The 20525-nt window shown below is 42.8% G+C and overlaps 1 protein-coding gene across 5 annotated transcripts in view; it reads left to right on the top strand.

The window, feature by feature from the left end:
• The first annotated feature begins 7516 nt into the window (after positions 1–7516).
• Positions 7517–20525, top strand: part of PCCB (propionyl-CoA carboxylase subunit beta) — an 86152-nt gene continuing 73143 nt past the window's right edge. For 4 of the 5 annotated variants that reach the window (XR_010024932.1, XM_063115304.1, XM_063115303.1 and 1 more), the window contains exons 1-5: positions 7517–7716; positions 10106–10225; positions 11178–11246; positions 14216–14272; positions 15713–15826. Coding sequence is in view for 4 of the 5 variants with exons in the window: in XM_063115304.1 (XP_062971374.1) it covers positions 7534–7716; positions 10106–10225; positions 11178–11246; positions 14216–14272; positions 15713–15826 (543 nt within the window). In the remaining variant the exon portion in view is untranslated. The remainder of the gene's footprint in view (positions 7717–10105; positions 10226–11177; positions 11247–14215; positions 14273–15712; positions 15827–20525) is intronic. The other variant, XM_063115305.1, reaches the window with a different exon arrangement.

Genomic DNA, 20525 nt, shown 5'->3' with positions numbered 1-20525 from the left:
CACTTTAATTTAGTTTTATCCTGCTGACTTTCCTCAGGCTGCACTGCAGCCTAAGATGCTTCTTCCCCACGTTCCTTCCTCTTTTCATTCACTCAAGGTTATACTCACATCAATCATAAGGAAATTTGGCAGGGGGTGGAGATGTGTTGGATGGGATGAACCATACCCTAATGAAAAGTAATTACCTTGACTACTTTTGATGTTCCCCAGTGAGTACGTCTCAAATGTCAACACCATTTTTGGGAAATTAGAGAGGTTTCCCATGCTCCATGGGAAAAAAGCTGCCTCTAGTGATGGAGCCAAGGGTCAGATAATTCCATCTTCCCAGAGAAACTGGAGTAGTGAGAAAGTTCATTCAGTGATTGAATATCTTCCACATATCAGAAACCGCTTGGTACTGGAAACATAGAAATAAAAATGATAGGCTCTTTACCTTAAATAAGCTTATAATCCAGTGTGGAGTCATATATGAATAGCTAATTTTTTTTTTCCATTTTCTAGAGGTTAACCTTAATTGCTTTAGAACAGCATAATTCATACCAAAAGCTCAAAATCATGCATTACAATAGAAATATATGTGAAATTAGCATAATTTATATAGCCTTTTAGAAATGCAGCAGGAATCATAAAAGAAAAAGAAGAGGAGAGGCCACTAATTAAAATAAACATTTCTTAATTTAGTATCATGACTCCTCTTTTGGAATTTTCTAAGCAGCTGGAAGAGGGATAGGAAGAAAGAGGATGAGGGGGAAAAAAACAGTATTTCTTGTATTATGGCTGCATTCTAGCTTAAAAGCAACACATTATCAGTATCCAGAAATGGAATCACTAAGACTGTTTTGGTTGAAATGGGAAAGGGCATCCTCAAGGGTAGCAGAATCAGGGTACTCAGAAGGCAAGACTAGAACTGTTCTTGTGTGCTCAAGGTCTCTGAATCCACATCCTTTTTCATATCTTCTCCCATTCCAGCTAAGTGTACCTAGAATATCACAGTTCTGTAAACATACATCCCAGCCCCATCACCAGGTATAAATCCAAACAGAATTGGCATATGCCGTGGGTGGGAAGGGTGAGGTCATCAGCAAAACCTGAAGAAGTAATTTTAACGTAACATATTCATGTAGGTACTGTCACAGAGGTAGGGACAAACTATGTGAACACAAAAGAGGGATGCAGTAAATCTGTGGGATGGAAGGCATGTTGGGTATTAGAAGGAAGTGAACTAATTTCATCATGAAACACAAGAAGGTGAAGGGAGTGTTCTTGGATAGAGTGAAAGATATCTAGGGGCCAGAAGGGAAAGTAGGAGAAAGTTTGAAGCAAAGGACTGAACTGGGTAGAGAAGAGAATAAGAAGGCAATTGGTGGCCTCAGAGGCTCATGTACACAGGGCAGAATTGTGCTTCACAGAGCTGACCGAGCTGGGAGACTGAGAGGCAGAAGTAGGGAAGGGGGAGGTTGTTGAGACTGGAGAAAAGGAGAAGCTATGAGGTAGGAAGAGGGGAACTAGTTAGGGAAGAAGAGACAGACAGAGACCTTCAGGATAGAGGGGCCAGGGCTGCATATTCAGAGGCAACAAATGATTCTAGCTAGACCAAAGATTCCAAAGTGAAGTCTGGTAACCTAATACTTGGATAGCACTTTCTGCCACCCAGGTAACCAGAGAAAGTGTAAGCTTCCCTTACAAAGACAGCACTGCTAAAAGGTAGAACTTGACAAAAGCTTTAAATGAGGAGCAAAAAGTAGATGGGGGCTTAAAGGAAGAACTAGGGCTTATACCTGGGAAATCATGGAAATGCTTTGTGAAAGACATGGTGTTTGGAACTAGATGCATGGGATTTGGACACAGAGATGGGGCTGCGGAGAACAGCAAGGAACAGCAAAAAATCTGCAGTGACCTAGTGTGGTGGGTTGAACTGGGTCCCCCCAAAAGACATGTCCAAGCCCTAAGTCCTGGTACCTGTGAATGTGACCTTGTTTGGGACCAGGATCTTTGCAGATGTAATTAAGAATCTCTGGATGAGGTCTTCCTGGGTTTAGGTTGGGCCCTAAATTCAATGACTGGCATTCTAATAAGAAAAAGGAGAGGAAAATCACAGACACACAGATACAGGGAAGAAGGCCAGGTGAATGGAGGTGGAGACTGGCATTATGCTGCCATAAAACAAGGACGGCCAGGGCTGCAGAAGCTGGAAAAGGAAAACAAGGATTCTCCCCCACAGCCTTGGAGGAAGCATGGCCCTGCCGACACCTTCATTTTGGACTCCTGTATTCCAGGACTGTGAGAGAATAAATTTCTGTTGTCTTACCACCAATTTTGTGGTAATTTCTTGTGGCAATCCTAGGAAACTAAAACACCTAGTATAATTTTTGTGACTTCTGCCAGCAACTGTGGACCGTCTGTGAGCAGAATCAAAGTGATACAAATGAAGGGCTGGGCCTGGGCATGGTGATCAAGATAGAAATTCAAGGAGTTGAGAGAGGCTGGAGAGCTAGGGTAGGCAGTTTAAATATTTACACTGAGGGAATCAAAAGGATACCATGGAAGGGACGGACCAGATTCAGTATGGACGGTGTGGAAAAGGGAGCCAAAAAGGAGGTGGTAAAGAGAACTGCCAGGTTCCAGTTCTGGAAGTGGAGCAATGTGATTACAAGGCCAGTGTGTGGGTGGCTGAAGTGGAACAGAGCTGAAGGCCCTTCATGTTGAGGAGGCTGAGGAATTCCGAGGCCAGAGGGTCAGAGTATGTCAGCATGAAGGCTGAAAAAATTCTCTGAGAATGGCTGTAGAAGGCAGGCAAGGGGAAAAGCGAGCCCCATATGGAAACCACAGAAGGGTGTGTTGTGGAGGTCAGGGGAATGCTGAAGGCTGGTACCAACAGATGGCAAAAACTTAAAGGAAAGGGCAGCTCAGCAAGAATGGAAGAATGGTCTAGAAGTGTCTCTGGAAAAGGGATGGACCAGCTCTGCACATTTCCTGCAGAGTCAGAAAAGATGAGGATTTCTCAAGATGGCTTGGAAAATGTACATGGTCTAGGGAAAACCAGGTTCCAGGTCTTAACAATTTTACCTGAAATTAAGTCAGGGGTCTTGTAGCCAATCTCAGAAGTCAAGGAAACAGTTCAGCAAAAGAATTGTGAATTTAAAGTGCTTTACTTTTTTCTTCAGTTAAAACAAAAACAAAAACAAAACACCAAGGGGATAAGTACGTTATTAACGCACAACAAAAATGCTAAAAATTTCCTCTCCTCCCATGGATGACGGCTGCTCTCTAAAATTTTCTCTCTCACATCCTTTACTCCTAACCATCCAAACGTCTCTATGGTGAGAAGACACCTGGACTGCACTGAGCATAACTGACTGAGAGCCCCGAAGCCATTCCTCCAAAATTCAGTGCCAAATTGGCACTAAGGCCACACCTTCTACAAGCTGCTCCCAGACCAGCCAGAGCAGGGACATTATGGCTCCAGGACTCCCCAACAGCCCTGCTGAACTTTCCTTAAAACTGCATGATAGTCTAAGAGACTCCCACCCACCTTCCTTCCACCCCTCTCTCCTTGACTTATTTTTTTTTCTTTTTTTGGCAGCTGCATGGTACAGGGTTCCAAACCCGTGACTTTGTGTTGTAAGGCTGGGCTCTAATCAACTGAGCTAACTGGCCAGCCTCCTCTCTCCTTGACTGACAGTCAGACTTGCATTGCAATCTGATGGTTCTCCCAGCCTCTCATGGCTTCCTCCCCATTTTCTCTCACAGGTGGTCCCCTAATTGATTTCTTGCATGCTTAATTCCCCTCTTGGTGACTGCTTCTCAGAAGACCCAGGCTAAATATATGTGACCTCTTCCAGTTATTCCTTCCTTCCATCGAACTCATTCTTGCTGGAAGTAGTCACTGACCAGGCTAGAATGGCCAGAAAATGTTGACACCTCAGTGTTCCACATCCACCCTCACTCCTTGTAGAAAGAACTGAAAAAATACCATGAAATGTGTCACTTTCCTTCCACTCTGAGGAGAACTCAAGAAAATTTCTGGTAGGTAAGACAATGTACCTCAGGATACTGCTGGTAATCTAAGGAAACATTTAACTTTGCATTTGCCAGCCATTATGTTAGGTGCTTTATACACATTCTCACAGTTAAGCCTTACAACTCTCTGAGGTAGAACTATTATTATTCCCATTTTACAGAAGAGGAAACTGAGGCTAAATTGTCCAAGATTACACAGTGGTAACCGGCAGAGTTGGAGCTTAACTCAGGCCAGTCCAACACCAATGACTGGGCTCTTTTCTTGTCATTATGTCACGGGTGAAAAGGTCAGAACATAAGGGCTTCACAGACCACCCCTTCTCCACTTTTACAGAGGAAACTGAGGCCCTGAAGTGAATTACTCTACGTTATCCAGGAAGCCAAGGCAGAAGCAAGATTTGCACCTAGGTATTCTGGCTCCAGATTTTTATCTCTACTGTCTCACAAAGCAAGAAAACTAAAGACTCCTGTCTCACAATGGAAGCACAACTCAAACATAGACACCAGTGAGGGGGACTGTTTTAGTCCGATTTGTGTTGCTATAACAGAAATACCTGAGACTGGCTGATTTATAAAGAAGAGAGGTTTATTTGGTTTACAATTCTGGGACAGCTGCATCTGGCATGGGCCTCAGGCTGCTTCTACTCATGGTGGAAAGTGGCAGGCAGCCGGCGGGTACAAGTAGATGATATGGCGAGAGGAATCAAGAGAGAGAGAGAAGGTGCCAGGGTCTTTTTAAGCAATGAGCTCTCGCGGGAACTAATAGAGCGAGAACTCACTCATTAATCCCCCCTCCCCCAGGGAGAGCATTAATCCATTCATGAGGGATCCGCCCCCATGACCCAATCAGTTTCCAACACTGCCACATTGTTGGAGATCAAAATTCCACATGAGTTTTGGAGGGGACAACACATCCAAACTCCATCAGGGACGAATAGCAGGAAAACAGCCCAGAGCATGCTGCTATTCTAGAGGACAATTACTGGATAGTTCAACCCTCTTCCTACACCCACCCACCCCAGGCTGGGACTTGCATCTGAGGTGGGAGGAATAACACTGAAGATCTGCAGAACCTGTATGGAGTGTCCATGGGTAGGGCACTAGGACAGTGAGAAGGAAAAAGGGGAGGAGGGGAAATAGGAAATGCAGGGAGAGACGACTAGCTGGAGGGAGCAGTTAGGTTCAGTGAGTCCCCCTGTGCTTTTCTAAACACTGCTTATTTAAGGTTAAATAAGAAAAACTTCCTTGCTTCCCTGAGGGACTGATACTTACTCTATCCCAGGTAGTGGGAGAATCAGGATAGATCGTTTGGAAGAGATGATACCTTAGCAGAGCCTGAAAGGATGTTTAGGAGTGGGTGAAAACCTCTGGGCCCACATGTAATTCCTATTTGCTAGTTCAATTCAATTTCACAAATACATTCTGAATACCTTTTGTGTGCTGGGACTTGTTACAGGTGCAGGGGACACAGCGGTGAGCAAGCCAGCTGCAGTCCCTGCCCTCCGGCTGTTGAGTCTAGCTGGAAAGAGAGCTAAACAATCTTAACACAGTGTGCAATGTGCTTTAGGAGAGGAATCTACAAGGCACTGTAGGACAACAAGGTTCCACTGACCCCAGCCCAAATCAAATCCCAATTTCTGAACATGGCAGAACTCTTCACAATCTAATTCCATTATTGCTTTCCAGGCTCATTTATCATGATTCCTACCAAGTATGTGTATGTGAATCTGAACATGCCAGGACTTTGCTCATACTGCTCCTATTCCCTGGCATGTAATTACCTTCTTAGAGATACTTTCCTTGACACACTCGGCCTTGTTCAAATTCTCCCTTGTGCTCCCAAGGCCAGCCCTTTGTCCGTCCACCTCTCTAGGTTGGTGAAGACTTTAAAGCAGTGACCCAAATGGAGGGACAAGAGCACCCACTATGGAGTCAGATGGATGCAGGTGGGCTTTGTCCAGCCACATGACTTCAGGCCTTGGACCCTCAGCTTCCCTGTATATCTAGGTGAACAATTCCTAGTCCAGGAAACACAATCAGCACTGATGTTCAGTTTTGGCACATAGTAGGTGCTCAAAAGTACTTGCTGAGTTGCACTGCATTAAAACTAAAGTCTCAGGTCAGGGTTTGGACTTTATAAAGGCTCTGGCTGTAAGCTGGATCTTGGATGGGTTAGTGATCAACTTCAGCAATTTTCTGTGTCTAACAATGAGAAATATACACCTTGTTCTTTCCCTTGAAGACCTGCCTGTTAGCTGGGGAAACAGATGGACAAGCTCTCAACAATTCAGTTCCAAATTCCTAGAGCATTTGTTCTTAAACTTTAGCAAGCATCAGAATCACCTGCAGGTCACCTGCTAAAACAGAGAACTAGCCCCACCCCTAGAGTTTCTGATTCAGTATGTCTGGGGTGGAGTCTGAGAATTTGAGAGTTTGCATTTTCGACCCGCTCTCAGGTGTTGCTGAAGCTGCTGGACTGACAAGATTCTCTCCTTGACCTAACTTTGGTCGGGCTCTTTTGAGCTCTCTTTTTGACGAGGCCTGACCTTGAGCTCCCATGTCCTTCCTTGTAGAGACCAGTTTTAGCAAGAATCCTGCTAAGTCAGTTTAGCTAGAACCCTCCATATCTGATGTACGTTCCTTATCCTCCACTGTCCCACAGGTGATGTCTGATCATCCTGGCCTGTCTACAGGAAGAATCCTATTAGGTTGATTTTGCCAGACTCCTCACTTACCCCTGATGTTTCCGTTTAGTAATTTTCCGTCCACTGACCCCCACCCTGCTCCTTGGCTATAAATTCCTACTTTTCTTTGTTGTATTTAGGGTTGAGCCCAATTTCTCTCCCCTACTGTAAAATCCTATGATTTTTAGGGACCACAGATGCAGTGGTCCCTACATCTGTCCCAATGGTTCTGAATAAAGTCTACCTTACTGTTCTTTAACAAGTGTCATGAATCATTATTTTTTCCTTAGCAGGGTCCATACTTTGAGAACTACTCGAGATTAAGAGTCCTGTGCTCAATACCTGGCACACAGTATGTTTCTGAGTTTAAATCCTGGCTCCACAACATCTTCAGTCTTGACTCGATCAAATTTCTCTTCATCTGTGAAATAAGGATAATAAGTTAGTGCATGGTAATTGCAAAAAGCAACACCCGGCACACTGTTCAATAAATGTTGGTTAATTCTTATCCTCTACTCATTTTCTGGAGCAAGTAGGATGACAAAGCCAAGGGCCTAGGTGACTATAGAAGAGCAAGAACCAAGTCCCTCTTCTGTGCAGCCAGGCGGGCACAAGATTAGAGAAGCAGTCCTATTCTTTCCCTCAGCGTGACCCCCTAGAAAGGACTCGAGTCTCCAACTCACACCTCTTTTTCCCAAGCAAGTTCTACAGCCCAGCCCTGGCCTCAACGTTCCCGCCAGCTCTGCGCAGGTGCAGACCCCGCTTTGACTACGCTTTACGCACATGCGTACTCAAGCGCGCCGGGTGGGGGCGAGCCGGAAGAGCAAAAATGGCGGCGGCAATGCGAGTGGCGGCGGCTGGGGCAAGGCTCAGCCTTCTAGTCAGCGGCTTCCGCACCGCGGCCCGCAGCCTTTGCAGCCAGCCCGTTTCGGTGAACGAGCGCATCGAGAACAAGCGCCGCAGCGCGCTGCTGGGAGGCGGCCAGCGCCGCATCGACGCGCAGCACAAGCGAGTGAGTGGACAGGGGCTCGAGTCCCGCCCCCCGGCGCCCGCGGCCTATCACAGCGTGCCCAGCTCGCGGCTCCCCGGGCCTCGCAGCCAATCCGCGCGGTGCGAGGAGGGGCGGGACCGAGGATGTGCACCTGGAGAGTCCGCAGCCTTTCGCAGGGGGCGGGTGAAACGAGGACGAGCAACTCTGTGCCTTATCGCCCGCGGCTTTCCTCTTGGAACTTTAGGCAGACCGGGCTGGGCTCCAACACTTAACAGCTGTAAACTTTTGGGCAAGTTACTTCATGTCTAGGAATCAATTTATTCTAAACTGAAGTTAGTGATAATTCTTCCCTCACAGCCCTGTTAGAGTAGTGAGCGCGAAGCAATGATAGGCACTGAACAAAGTTCTGCATGTTCTTTTTGGGCCCCATGAAAGAGCGGTGGTAGGTGCTTTCTCCACTTTGGAAACAGGAAAATCGAGGCATGTGGCAGGGGGCGTAGCTTGGGCCAACTCACATTGACCTGGGGTGGGGTGGGGGTTGGGGTGTACGCATGCAGGAAACTTGTGGAACCTTTGCCCGCAGAGTGCCCTGTCGGCCTTGGTGTCTCAGCGTGCATCGACCTGCTGGGTAGAACAGGCACTCGTGGGAATCAGGTGGCCTTTCTGGGAGTGCGCAGGCTACTCTTGATATTTGACTGGAGTGAGCAGCTGAGGCACTGCCACCCACCGCCCGGGTTTTGAGGCAGTTGGCCGTGGGAGATAAGTTGGGTGGTCCCTTTAGCAGCGGAAGAAACTGAGGCTCAGAGAGGTGAGCCCGGACTTGAAACCAGGCTTGCTGAGAGCATCCCTGACTCGTGGGTGAGCCTGAACCGATATGCTGGACAAGTTAAATAACCAATGAAAGGTGCAGAAGTGGAACTCTTACAGGTGAAGGGGGCGCTCAGGCACGACTCACAAGCGTGGGAGAGGCGACTGGGTGGAGGGCTGGGGTCTTCCGTGAGAAGATTTGAACAGCCCTTTCTTTAAGTCTAAATCAAGTGTTGAGTTAGATGTCATAAATTCCCATTTGACAAGGGAAAGTGACAGTTCCTTCTGGACACTTGGGAGTGAAGTGTAAATTTGGTTGATGATGTGTGGTGCCAGGAGTGCTTTTCCTCCCTCCCCTGGGGTGGCTCTGTCAGGGGCGTGGGAAACGTTAGATAATCCTCTGGAAAGGCCTGTCAGTGCTATTGTGCTCTTTCTGTGGGAGCCTGTTGATCAGTTCCTCCGTGGAACATCACTCCACTCCTTCCCAGGCAGATCCTACAGGGTTTAGATGCAGACTCCAGAAGTCATTTTTCTTTTGCCAGAGCTTGTTTAGGCAGTCAGGATGCAGCCTTGATTTAAATCCCCTACTCCACCCCCCTTTTAAACAATTTTTGGACTATTTCCATACAGTAGGTTTCCCAGAAGTGCAACTAGTGGGCCAAAGGGTATAAATATTTTAAAAATTCCCTGTGTCGCCAAATTGCTTTCTCCCAAACTTATTCTGCTTTACACAACAGTGTATATAGGATTACCTGTTTGTCTTAACCTCACTGGCTTTGGCTACTTTTCTAACAGGAAGAAAATAGCCAATTTGAGGTGTTTGGGCGGCGAGGGTGAGGGAAAACAGTGGGCAAGAGTTTTTGGCTCAGGCCAAAGGCTTGGAAGTCCAAGCAGTGGAGACTCTTGATAGATTGAGGGCTCCAACCTTATCTCCAAGAAGCATTTTTTGAGATCTATAGCACTCTCTGTCCCACTCCTTTTCTACTCAGCCACTCCCTGGGGTCATCTCTGTGTCATAGTGTAACTGTCAGGTGTGGGGCCCCTAAGCAGGACCACCAATGTAGGATAGTAGGAAGAAAAGGAGAAGCCCATAGAGGAGGCAAGAGAAGAACCAGGAAGCAGTGTGTCCTGTGGGGTGGGTGGGCTGGGAGCAGGAGGGAGGGGTTGGGCCCTAGTGAGGTGTGCTTCTGTAGGCTTCCCTAGAAAGAACCTATGAATCTGGGGGTGTAGTCTCAGCCCCTTCACTAAGCCTGCTTTAGTTTTCTACTTCCTTAGGTCTCCAGTAACATGTTTGTGGAACTAGTTACCTTGTTTCAGGGTCAGGTTCTCCTTTCCCCCACTTCTTTCCACTTTCTTCTTCCCGTTTCCTTATTTAGCTTCCACAGTTGGGTGGTTTCTGGAGCACCCTGTCTGCTCTGATTTTCTTACTGGCTGAAGTCTGCTAATAACACCTGTCTGCCTTGGGCAGGTTGGACAGAATGGAGGCTTTTGCATTGGGGTGAAGGGGCAAAACCTGTCCTTTGGTCCTCCCATGAACATCCCTTACTTGGCTTACTAACTTTGTCTATGATGACATCACTGAGTGATCTTTGTTGCATTTCAGGGAAAGCTAACTGCCAGGGAGCGGATCAGTCTCCTGGTGGATCCTGGCAGCTTTGTTGAGAGCGACATGTTTGTGGAACACAGATGTGCAGATTTTGGAATGGCTGCTGATAAGAATAAGGTATCTGTTCACTTGGTGGTGTGAACCCCTTCTAGCTCTGGCTCTGCTAGCCTACCCACGAGAGTAATGAGTCCATAAAGCTTTTCTCTGAAGTCCTTCTGGAGGAGCACTGCTGTGCCTCCAGGTTTCCCACTCATTGTTGTCTGCAGATGGAGTGTGGGTGGGCTGCTCATACCCTGTGTAGCGGGACTGGGGCCCAGCTCGTAGGGTTCTGGTTGTGGGTTCAAAGTTCTTGCTAGTACAGAATGATAAACTTGGAAGAAGGAATGAGGATGTCTTTTAGTTGTGTTTTGGTCTGTCTAGGTACCAGGCACCAGGGACCCCTAAAGCCTGACCAGTTGCCTTTTTTGACACATTTTAAGTTTATGTCTTGGAGTTTTTGAGGTCAGAGGCACCAACACTTCTTCCTTCAATTGGGTGCTTTCCGTGAGTGCATGGAGTTCTTTGGATCCACTTTTGGTCCAGTTTTCTGCAGATATGCTGTTTGCAACCAAAGATTTGTAAACTTGGCACCAAGCCAGCTGGCTCCATTTGAGTCATCATGGCCACACAGTTTGCCAAGATTTCATGCAAAATGATGAATTTGCCTTTTTAAGGTTAGGGGTGGAAGGGTGTGGCTTGGAAAAGTTGCCATGTTTCTTTGTATGTCCTTTTCCTTCCTATGAACATTTGGTAGTGGTGACCCTGGAGGTCTCTTGATTATTTTGCTTTTAGGAAGGAGGAAGAGGCCTAAGACTATAGTGCCCTTCACTTCTGTTGATGAAACAGTAGCCCAGGGCTTGCTGTTGCAGAGCTGGGGAAGGGGGGTGAAATTTCTTCATGTTCTTTGTTTATGTTGAGTTCTAGGGAATTTGGTTTTTGTTTGCTTTGTCTTTCATTGAGTTATAGTTGACAAAATCATTAAAATAAGTATTTGGATTTTTCAAACTTTATTTTTCCATTTCTCTGGTAGTTTCCTGGAGACAGCGTGGTCACTGGACGGGGCCGAATCAATGGAAGATTGGTATATATCTTCAGTCAGGTATTTCAAAACTCCAACAGCCTGAGCCTCCTGGAAGGTTGAGCCAGGAGCAAAATATGTGAAAGAAAACTTTGGGGAATGAAAACTTGCTTTTAGTTTGAGGCAGATGAGGGATTTACTTTCTGTTTTTCAGTGCATATGTCCAGAGTATTATAAATATGTTTTTTCTTAGGGAGGAAGAGTCTTTAGTCTGGGGGAGGATCACAGGGCAGTAGGCATGTATGAGTTGTCCCAGGAACCAGGATTTTATTCCAGGTGAGATTCCTCTTGGCAGCGTTGGATGTATGCCTGGAGGTCATCTGGGCAGTGTGTGTGGACCTGAGAGAGTGCAGCAAATACAGCCTGGGAAAAGGGGACTTGATTCTCAGAACCATAGGTCCCTGAGCTTTGGGCTTTCACAAAAATGTTCAAACAAGTTTTGTCGGACTGCATCAAGACAGATAAAGTTTGTTCACACTGAGACTTATTGGAGAATGTCGTAGGCAGAATAATGGCCCCCCCAAAGATGTCCAAGTCCTAATCCCCGGAACCCGTAAATATGTTACCTTGCATGGCAAAGGCGAATTAAGTTTGCAGATTGAATTGTTTGCTAGTCAGCTGACCTTACAACAGAGAGATTAACCTGGGTTATCCAGATGGGTCCAATATAATCACAAGGGTCCTTAAAAGTGGAAGAGGGAGGCAGGAGAAGAGGTCAGAATGATGCGATGTAAGAAGGACTTGACCTGCCTTAGCTGGCTTTGAAGGTGGAGGAAGGGGACCATTAGTGAACGAAAGAATGTAGATGGTTTCTAGAAGCTGGGAGAGGCAAGAAAACAGATTCTCCCCTGGAGCCTCCCTGAGGAGGAGCACAGCCCTGCCAACTTTGATTTTTAGCCCTGTGAGATCTGTGTAGGACTTTGAAACTACAGATTCGTAAGATAATAAATTTGTGTTGTTTCAAGCCACTGAATTTGTGTTAATTTGTTACAGCAGCAATAGAAAACTAACACATAGAGTATGTTATATACTATTTTGTATTTTTTTTTTTTCCCTCCAAAGGGAAATATCTGAGGGCTGGCCGGTTAGCTCATTTGGTTAGAGCATGGTGTTGTAACACCAAAGTCAAGGGTTCAGATCCCCTTACCAGCCAGCCGCCAAAGGTGGAAATATGTATGAAATTCTAAATGTTTTGTTCTTTTTTACATACCCAAAGTTATGTAGCTTGTCAAGGAACCTAAAATGTTTTCTGGGTTTGATATTAAAATAGTTATGCTTGGTTAATTTTAAATTTATTGTATTTAGACAGTACTTATTTACTAGTTGGATTACCTTTGAAATATTTTTAAACTGTGTTATAAATGGGTATACCAAATGCTGAACTAGAAAAAAATCGCATCTCTTTGTATTTTTTACAATTTATGAGAGCTAGGCAAAAGCTTGTACAGAAGGAACCATTGAAAATATAGAACAAAGAAAGTTACTGTGTTTTCTGGACATAGTGTTCGCCTGTTAAGCAGATACAAAAATTCATTGAATTGATACTTTTGAGTACCTCATATGCCCGTGGGTTAGTGTGGGAGTAATAAAGAGGTGGAGATGACTGAGACAGAGTTCTTGTGCTGAAGCAGCTAATCGTTTTGTAGGTAGAAAGGGGCTGAACAGGAGTGACTACAGTAGAGACAGGGTGAGAGAGGTTCCAGTCAAGTGCTGTGGACTCAGGACAAGGGAAGGTCACATCCAGGGTTGAGGAAAGCTTTAGGGAAAATGGGGCATTTGAAATAGGCACTGAAGAAAACCGAGGGTGGGGAGCAATGAGCCAGCTTTTTTGCCACGATATCCAAGATGTTAATATCTGTAGGTGTTTCTTGTGGGGAGCTTCTGTTTTTCCAAAGAGGCATCCCTCAGTCACCTGCCTGATGTGTGGCTGTAGGTGTATTCTGGGGGAAGGGGAGTAGGGAGGAAGGGCCAGCACTGGCTCTTTCAGTGCACAGGCTCCTAGTCTCACCTGTTGTCAGCCTCACCTTTGCCTTCCTTTAGGGTGGTTGTGAGTCCAGAACCCCTCTGGTTAAGTTTCTTTGGAGAATAAACTTCCTTTCCCCTCTCAAGGTGAAGGAGAGACTCTGTGGGGTCTAACTGCTTCTAACACAGACTTTGTGTTAATCTGTTTCCAGCCTCCTCCTCACACCCACCCTCTGTGGTTCCTGGCTTGTTCCCCCATGGTTACCCCCTCTGCAGTTGTATAGGCTTCCATTTTCTCCCTCTAAGTCAGGTAGTCTTCTTGTGCTTTCAGTTGCTCTCAGATTTGTTCAGTCTGTCCTCTGATGTCTCCCTGTCGCCATGGGATAATTCTGTTAATTCTCCACTGTCATTTTGATGGGGTTTTGGGAAGGAAGTCATGCCCACAAGAAGCCCTTTACATCTGATGGTAATGGAAGTCCTTAAGAAGAGGAAGCAGTGAGAGTTCTGATATCCTTTTGAAATTTTATCTTTTAACTTTTTTAGGTGCTGTTTTTTATTTTTCTGGTGGTTGACTGGTATAGGGATCAAACCCTGGCCCTTGGTGTTGACAGCACTAGTCTAACTGACTGAACTAACTGGCAGCCCTACTTAAAAAAATTTTTTTTACATCCTTTGTCAAAGCAACAAGTGTAACCTGGAAATAGAAATGCCTGACTATTTGATGTCCATAGAATCTGATATTAGGGTTAATTCTGCATAAATTTTCCTTTCCTCGGAGCTACAAGTCATTTTTGTGAGCAAAGACTAGATCTTTCATTCTTGGCAATACCTGACTGCCCTTTAAGATACTTTATTCACTATTCTATGGAATAATCTATAAATCAGACTTTTTTCTATTTTTCTAAACTTCTGAAAGTCCTTTGAAAACTCTTATATATGAGTTTTCCATTTCCTTCTCTTACTGGGTCTCTATTTCTGGCTAGTCACTATATTTTTAATTTTTTGATTTAATTGTGTTGTCTTTTTAGGATTTTACAGTTTTTGGAGGCAGTCTGTCAGGAGCACATGCCCAAAAGATCTGCAAAGTAAGTATTAAATATTAAAGAATAAACCCAATATCTTCCATGAGCATATTGAGTATCCTTGAGTGAGATCCAAGGGTACTGAGCTGGGTACTTGGGGTGGGGCAGAGTTGTACAAGATGTGGTACTGACCCTAAGGGATTCTTAGCATATTTTGCACCATGAATCTCTTTGATGGGCTGATAAAGCCTGGACCCTTGTGTTTTTACAGGCTTACAATAAAATATGTAGGATTACAAAGGATTAAAAACATTTTAAAAACCCCACATTTGTAATATACATGCTTCCAAGGATTGCAGTAAATAAGATTTGGCAGTGGATCTAATGACTGGTATAATTTCAAAGTAGACATGAGTGAAAACGATATTTCAGGATATCTGTAATAATTTTATTGTGCCATAAAAATATGTGGCTCCTGTTAATGAAAAAGTCACAGGTATTTCTAATACTTCTGTGGTTTGTTACCTGTATTCATAACTGAAGGAAATGCTAAAGATCAGCTAGAGTTAGTAAAAATAAAGATGTAAATTTGTTCCTATCTGAGATCATGGACTCCCTGCCCTGAAATATGTTCACAGATGTCTTGGGGTTCTGAGGACCTTGGGTAAAGAACCCCTGGCCTAGGTGGAGAGTCTAGGTGCTAAAAGGTAAAGAGCAGTGCAGAGATTGCAGGAAAGGATTTTTAAAACACTGCTAGACGTAGATGCTCTGGGGAGGAATAAAAATGTAAATCATATTTGGAGAATTTTGGAATTAAAAGTCAGTAGCTGGGCAGAGCTTCCCTCTGTAATGAAACACCTGGATTCTAGACAAGGTCCTATCATGTATTACTCCTGAGATCTTAGGCCAATCACTTAATTTTTAAACTTTCCTAGTTTTTCTCTTTTTGTTGCCTCTGTTACGATGGTTAAATGAGGTAATGGAAGTGAAAGTGCTTTGTAAACTGTCAAGGGCTATAGGAATGTTGCTTATTTTGCTGTCAGAACTACTGACCCATGAAGAAAATTGGTCACATTAGAAGTAAAAGCAGGCCTGGGCCTGGCCTCAGGTTAACAGACGGGTCAACATCTGCTTTCAAGAAAGTGCTACTTTGCCATTCTACCTATTACTAGTTCTTTCAAAGGAATAACTGGGAACAAAACTGAAAAATATTGCAACCTGAGCCTAACATTCTAGAAATGGTTTCCATGAGCAGTCTTATTTCCCATTAATGGGGAGTCCTTTGGCTCTTGGATGTTTAGAGGTTTTAAATAGCCTTTTAAATATCTAGCCCTTTGTCTTCCAGGAAGGTACCCAGTCATCATGGGGAGTGAAACCAGAGTTAACTGCTGCCTCGTTTTGAAAAACATACTCAGAACATTTTCCAGAAAACACTGCGATGATTTGTAAATGCTGTTTTTGAAAAGAGCGTTTAGCTCACAAAAGATTTCTCTGCTGTCTCAGATCATGGACCAGGCCATAACAGTGGGGGCTCCAGTGATTGGGCTGAATGACTCTGGGGGAGCACGGATCCAAGAGGGGGTGGAATCCTTGGCTGGCTACGCAGACATCTTTCTGGTGAGAAACTTGTTAACAGAGAATAGAGAGTAAAAAAGTACAGAGCTTAGTTCTGTAGGCCATGTCCTGGTCAGAGCTTCCCCATCTCTCCTCATTGTTCTCTGCCCCATTGAGTCTGTTCTGTGGCCCCTTCCTGTCACTAGGGGAGGGGTGAAGGGTGGATGAAAAGCAGAGTGGGAGGGGAAGGTTTCCTTTTTTTCTGATAGAGGGTCATTCATAGAGGAAAACAAAATAGAAGATCATGCATAAGGGAAAAGCACTTGAAAATATTTTTCTTTTTTTCGAAAGCAGGGGAGAGGGAATATAGAAGGGTAAGATGAACTGATTTGCTAGAATTAGGAATATTTAAAAAAAAATACAGTGCTCTTTTTATTTTTTGGTTAAAACACTATGCAATCATTAAACAAAGTTTAAGCAGTAATACAGAGAAGAAAGAAATCACCCCAAACTCTGTTATTTGGAAACATTTGGTGAACATTATTTCAGATATCTCACTGCTTATTTACAGACTGAAATTAAGAGAGAGAGAAAAATAAAAATGAAGTATTAAGTGTATTGTCAGAGATATAGTAAGGGAGGTTGGGATGAAGGAGAGAGATACTGCCAGATAAAAACTGGCAGCATTTCCAGGGAGGAGAGGAAAGAGGGGGAGGAAGGAAAGAGACAGGCAGACACTGTTTCTGCTCAGGCCAGCTGCTCTTGTCATCCTCTGGCCTGCAGGCTTGTGAGGGTTTCATCTTTTCCCCTTTGTGATAAGTCTGAAAAATGTGTATTTACTTTTTGTAAGATACTCTGCTAGTTGTAGGAGTACTTATGTTGGTTGTGAAGCCACTTTTTGTAGGTCTTTAACTTATTTTTTCATCTTTAAACTTGAGCTCCAGGGATAACCCACTGGGAAGAGTTAGCTCTATGGGTGGCTTGGCCCGAACAGCTTACGCCTAGAATGTCTCCTTTGGATCCAGCCTGGAAGTCATTCCTATGTTAGAAACAAAGGAAAGAAAGAGTGTCCGTAAGAGAAGTGGCAATAAACTGCTACATTTTAGAGCTTGGCTGGATTTTAGAGTATTCTCTAGTCGAACATGTCTTTATGAGCACAGGCTGGGGAGTTCTTCTTTTTAAAAGTTTTCGAGGGATAGGCTTTTGTGACTTTAAGGTTTACATTGCTTAATTAATTGCTTACTAATACTGCTTGTCATATCTATACCTCCAGTCACTCACTCCTGCCCGTATTGTTATTTTTTAGTAACTTTATTTTGATATAATTTCAAACTTCATAGAAAAATTAAAAGAGTAGTACAAAAACTCCCATATATCTTTTACCCAGATTCACCAGTTGTTCACATTTTTCCCCATTTGCTCTGTCATTCTCTTTCCTTATGTATATATTTGCATGTTATATTTTTCTGGAACATTTGAGAGTAAATTGGAGATATTGTGCCTCCTTTACCTATAAGTCTTTCACTGGGTATTTCTGAAGAACAAGGACATTCTGTTACATAACCAGAATACAATAATAAAAACGAGAAACTTAATAATTCATCAATATTCTAATCCATAGTTCTTATTCAGATTTTAATGGTCTTAATAAAGTCCTTTGTGGATTTTTGTTGTCGTTGTTGTTGTTGTTTTTCCTTGTCAGGATCTAATCCAGGATCATGGATTGCCTTTAGTACTCATCTCTCTTTGAGCAGTTCCTCAGTCTTTCTTTGTACTCCATGACCTTGACATTTTTTAAACTGCTTTGTTATAATATAATTTGCAAACTGTAAAATCTACACATCGTAAGCATACAGTTCAATGATTTTTAAAGGAAATTTCTGGAGTTGTGCAACCATTACCATGATCTGGGTTTAGAACCTTTCCCCTACTCCAGAAAGATCTTGCAGTCAATCCCCACCCAGCCCTGGGCAACTACTGATCATCTTTCTGTCTCTAAGATTTTTGTATCTGACTCCTTTCATTAAGCATCATGTTTTTAAGGTTCATTCATATTGTACTATGTATCAGTTCATACTTTTTTATTGCTCAATAATATTCTATTGAATATTTTCTCCATTGTGTTTATCCACTCACTGGTTGATGGGCATTTGGGTTGTTTCTTCTTGGCTGTCCTGAATACTACTACTGTGAACATTTGTATATAACTGTGTGGACATATATTTTTATACCCCTAGGGTGGATACCTAAGAGTGGGATGGTTGGGTTTTATAAGTTTATGTAACTTTCTAAGAACCTGCCATATTGTTTTCCAAAATGACTGTACCATATTACATTATCATAAGCAATGTATTGGGGATTGCAGTTTCTCCACATTCTTGCCAACACTTGATATTGTCAGTCTTTTTGATTATAGCCCTTTTAGTGGTGTGTAGTGGTATCTCACTGTAGTTCTAATTTGCATTTCTCTGACTGAGGTTGAGTATATTTTCATGTACATATTAGTCATATGTGTATCTTGTTTGCTTAAATGTCTATTCACATCTTTTGCCCATTTTGTAATTGGGTTTTTGAGTTGTGAAAGTTCTTCATATATTCTGGATACAAGTCCTTTATCAGATATATGATTTGAAAGTATTTTCTCCCAGTCTGTGGCTTGTCTTTTTATTTCTTAATGTTTTTAAATTTTAAGTCCAATTTATCAATTTTTCCTTTTGTGGATCATGCTTTTACTGTCCTTTGTGAGAACTCTGCCTAATACAAAGTCATCAAGATTTTTTCCAATGTTTTCTTCATGGAGTTTTATAGGTTTGGCTCTCTTACATTAGATCTATGATCCATTTTTAGCTGATTTTTGTGTATGGTGTGACGTAGGGTCTAAATTCATCTTTATCTACCACTATTTATTGACATGAGTATTCTTTCCCCATTATTTATCTTGGTACTTTGGCTGAAAATCAGTTGACCATAAAAGCAAGGGTTTGTTTCTGGACTCTCAATTCTTCCATTGATCTATATGCTTATCAGAACTACACTGTCTTGATTACTGTAGTTTTATAGTAGTTTTGAAGTTGGGTAAAGTCCTCCAACTTCATTGTTTTTAAAAAATTATTTTGGCTATTCTAGGTCCTATGTATTTCTGTATATGGATAAGCTGTTAACTCTACAAAAATGCCTGTGAGACTTGATAGGAACTGCACTGAATCTGTAGACCAGTTTGGTGAGAATTTACGTCTAAACATGTTGTCTTCCACTCTATGAAGGTGGAATGTTTCTCCATTTATGTAGGTCTTCTTTGATCGCTCTCAGCAATATTTTATAATTTGCAGCTTCATGTCTTGCTAAATTTATTTAATTGTCTTGTTAAATTTATACTAAAGTATTTAATTCTTTTTGATGCTGTTTTCAATGGAATTGTTAATTTATTTTTTTGGATTATTCTTTGCAAGGGTATAGAAATTGAGTTGATTTTTATATACTGAACTTGTATCCTGCAGCCTTGCTGTACTTTTTACTTTAATAGGGATTATTTTTTTCTTCTTGGTAGATTCTTTAGGATTTTCTACATACATGATCAATGTCTTCTGCAAATTAAGACTGTTTTACTTATTCCTTTCTAATGTGGATGCTCTTTATTTTTCTCGCTAACTGCTCTATTAGAACCTACAGTACAATGTTAAGTAGAAGTGGTGAGAGTGAACATCCTTATCTTGTTCCTGATTTTAGGAAGAAAGCCTTCATTCTTTCACCATTAAGTATGATCATTGTGTTTTTTTTGTTTGTTTGTTTGTTTTGTAGATGCCCTTCTTCAGGTTGAAGAAGTTCCTTTCTACTTCTGGTTTGAGTATTTGTATCATGAAGGGGTGTTTAATTTTATCAAGTGCTTTTTCTGTATCTGTAAGACAATCATGTTGGTTTTTGTCCTTTATTCTAATGATGTGGTATATTACATTAGTTGATTTTTTGAATGGTAGACCAACTTTATATTCCTGTGATAAATCCCACTTTGTCATGGTGTGTAATACTTTCTGTAAGATGCTGGTTTCATTTGCTAGTATTTTGTTGTGTACTTCAGAATTTATATTAGTAAGAGATACTGGTCTGCAGTTATCTTATGATGTGTTCTTTAAGTTTTGCTGTTAGAGTAACTTTCACCTCATAGGATGAGTTGGAAGTCTCTCTGTGAAGTAGGTTTGCTGTGCACTGGGTACCAACTTGTCTGAGTCTGGTAAGACAAAACACTCACACACACGTTGTATGAAGTGGATTTATTATTTACAGATAGGCAGCAAGGGATTCATTGAGAGCCAGTTCCCAAGAACAGGAAAGCTGCCTGTGGTAGACAGAGGTGTTTTTTTTAAAAAATTTTATTTGTCAATATACAATGTGGTTGATTATTGTGGCCCATTACTGAAACCTCCCCCCCCCCAACAACCTCATATCTGTTCACTTGTCGTATCAACTTCAAGGAATTGTGATTGTTGTGTCTTCTTCCCTCCCCCTCAGTTTATTTGTGTATTTATTTATTTATATTTATTTTAGCTCCTCCTCAAATAAGTGAGGACATGTGATATTTCTCTTTCTGTGCTTGATTTGTTTAACTTAATATAGTTCTCTCTAGGTCCATCCATGTTGTTGCAAATGGCAGTATTTCATTCTTTTTTATAGCAGAGTAGTGTATTCCCAGGGGTGGGGTAACTGGGTCATATGGTAGATCTATCTGCAATTGTTTGAGGAACCTCCATACCATTTTCCATAGAGG

Source organism: Cynocephalus volans, chromosome 11 (genome assembly GCF_027409185.1).
Source record: "Cynocephalus volans isolate mCynVol1 chromosome 11, mCynVol1.pri, whole genome shotgun sequence".
Classification (NCBI taxonomy): Eukaryota; Metazoa; Chordata; class Mammalia; order Dermoptera; family Cynocephalidae; genus Cynocephalus; species Cynocephalus volans.
The sequence above is the reverse complement of the archived record's forward strand: the minus strand, read 5'-3'. Positions and strand labels throughout refer to the sequence as shown.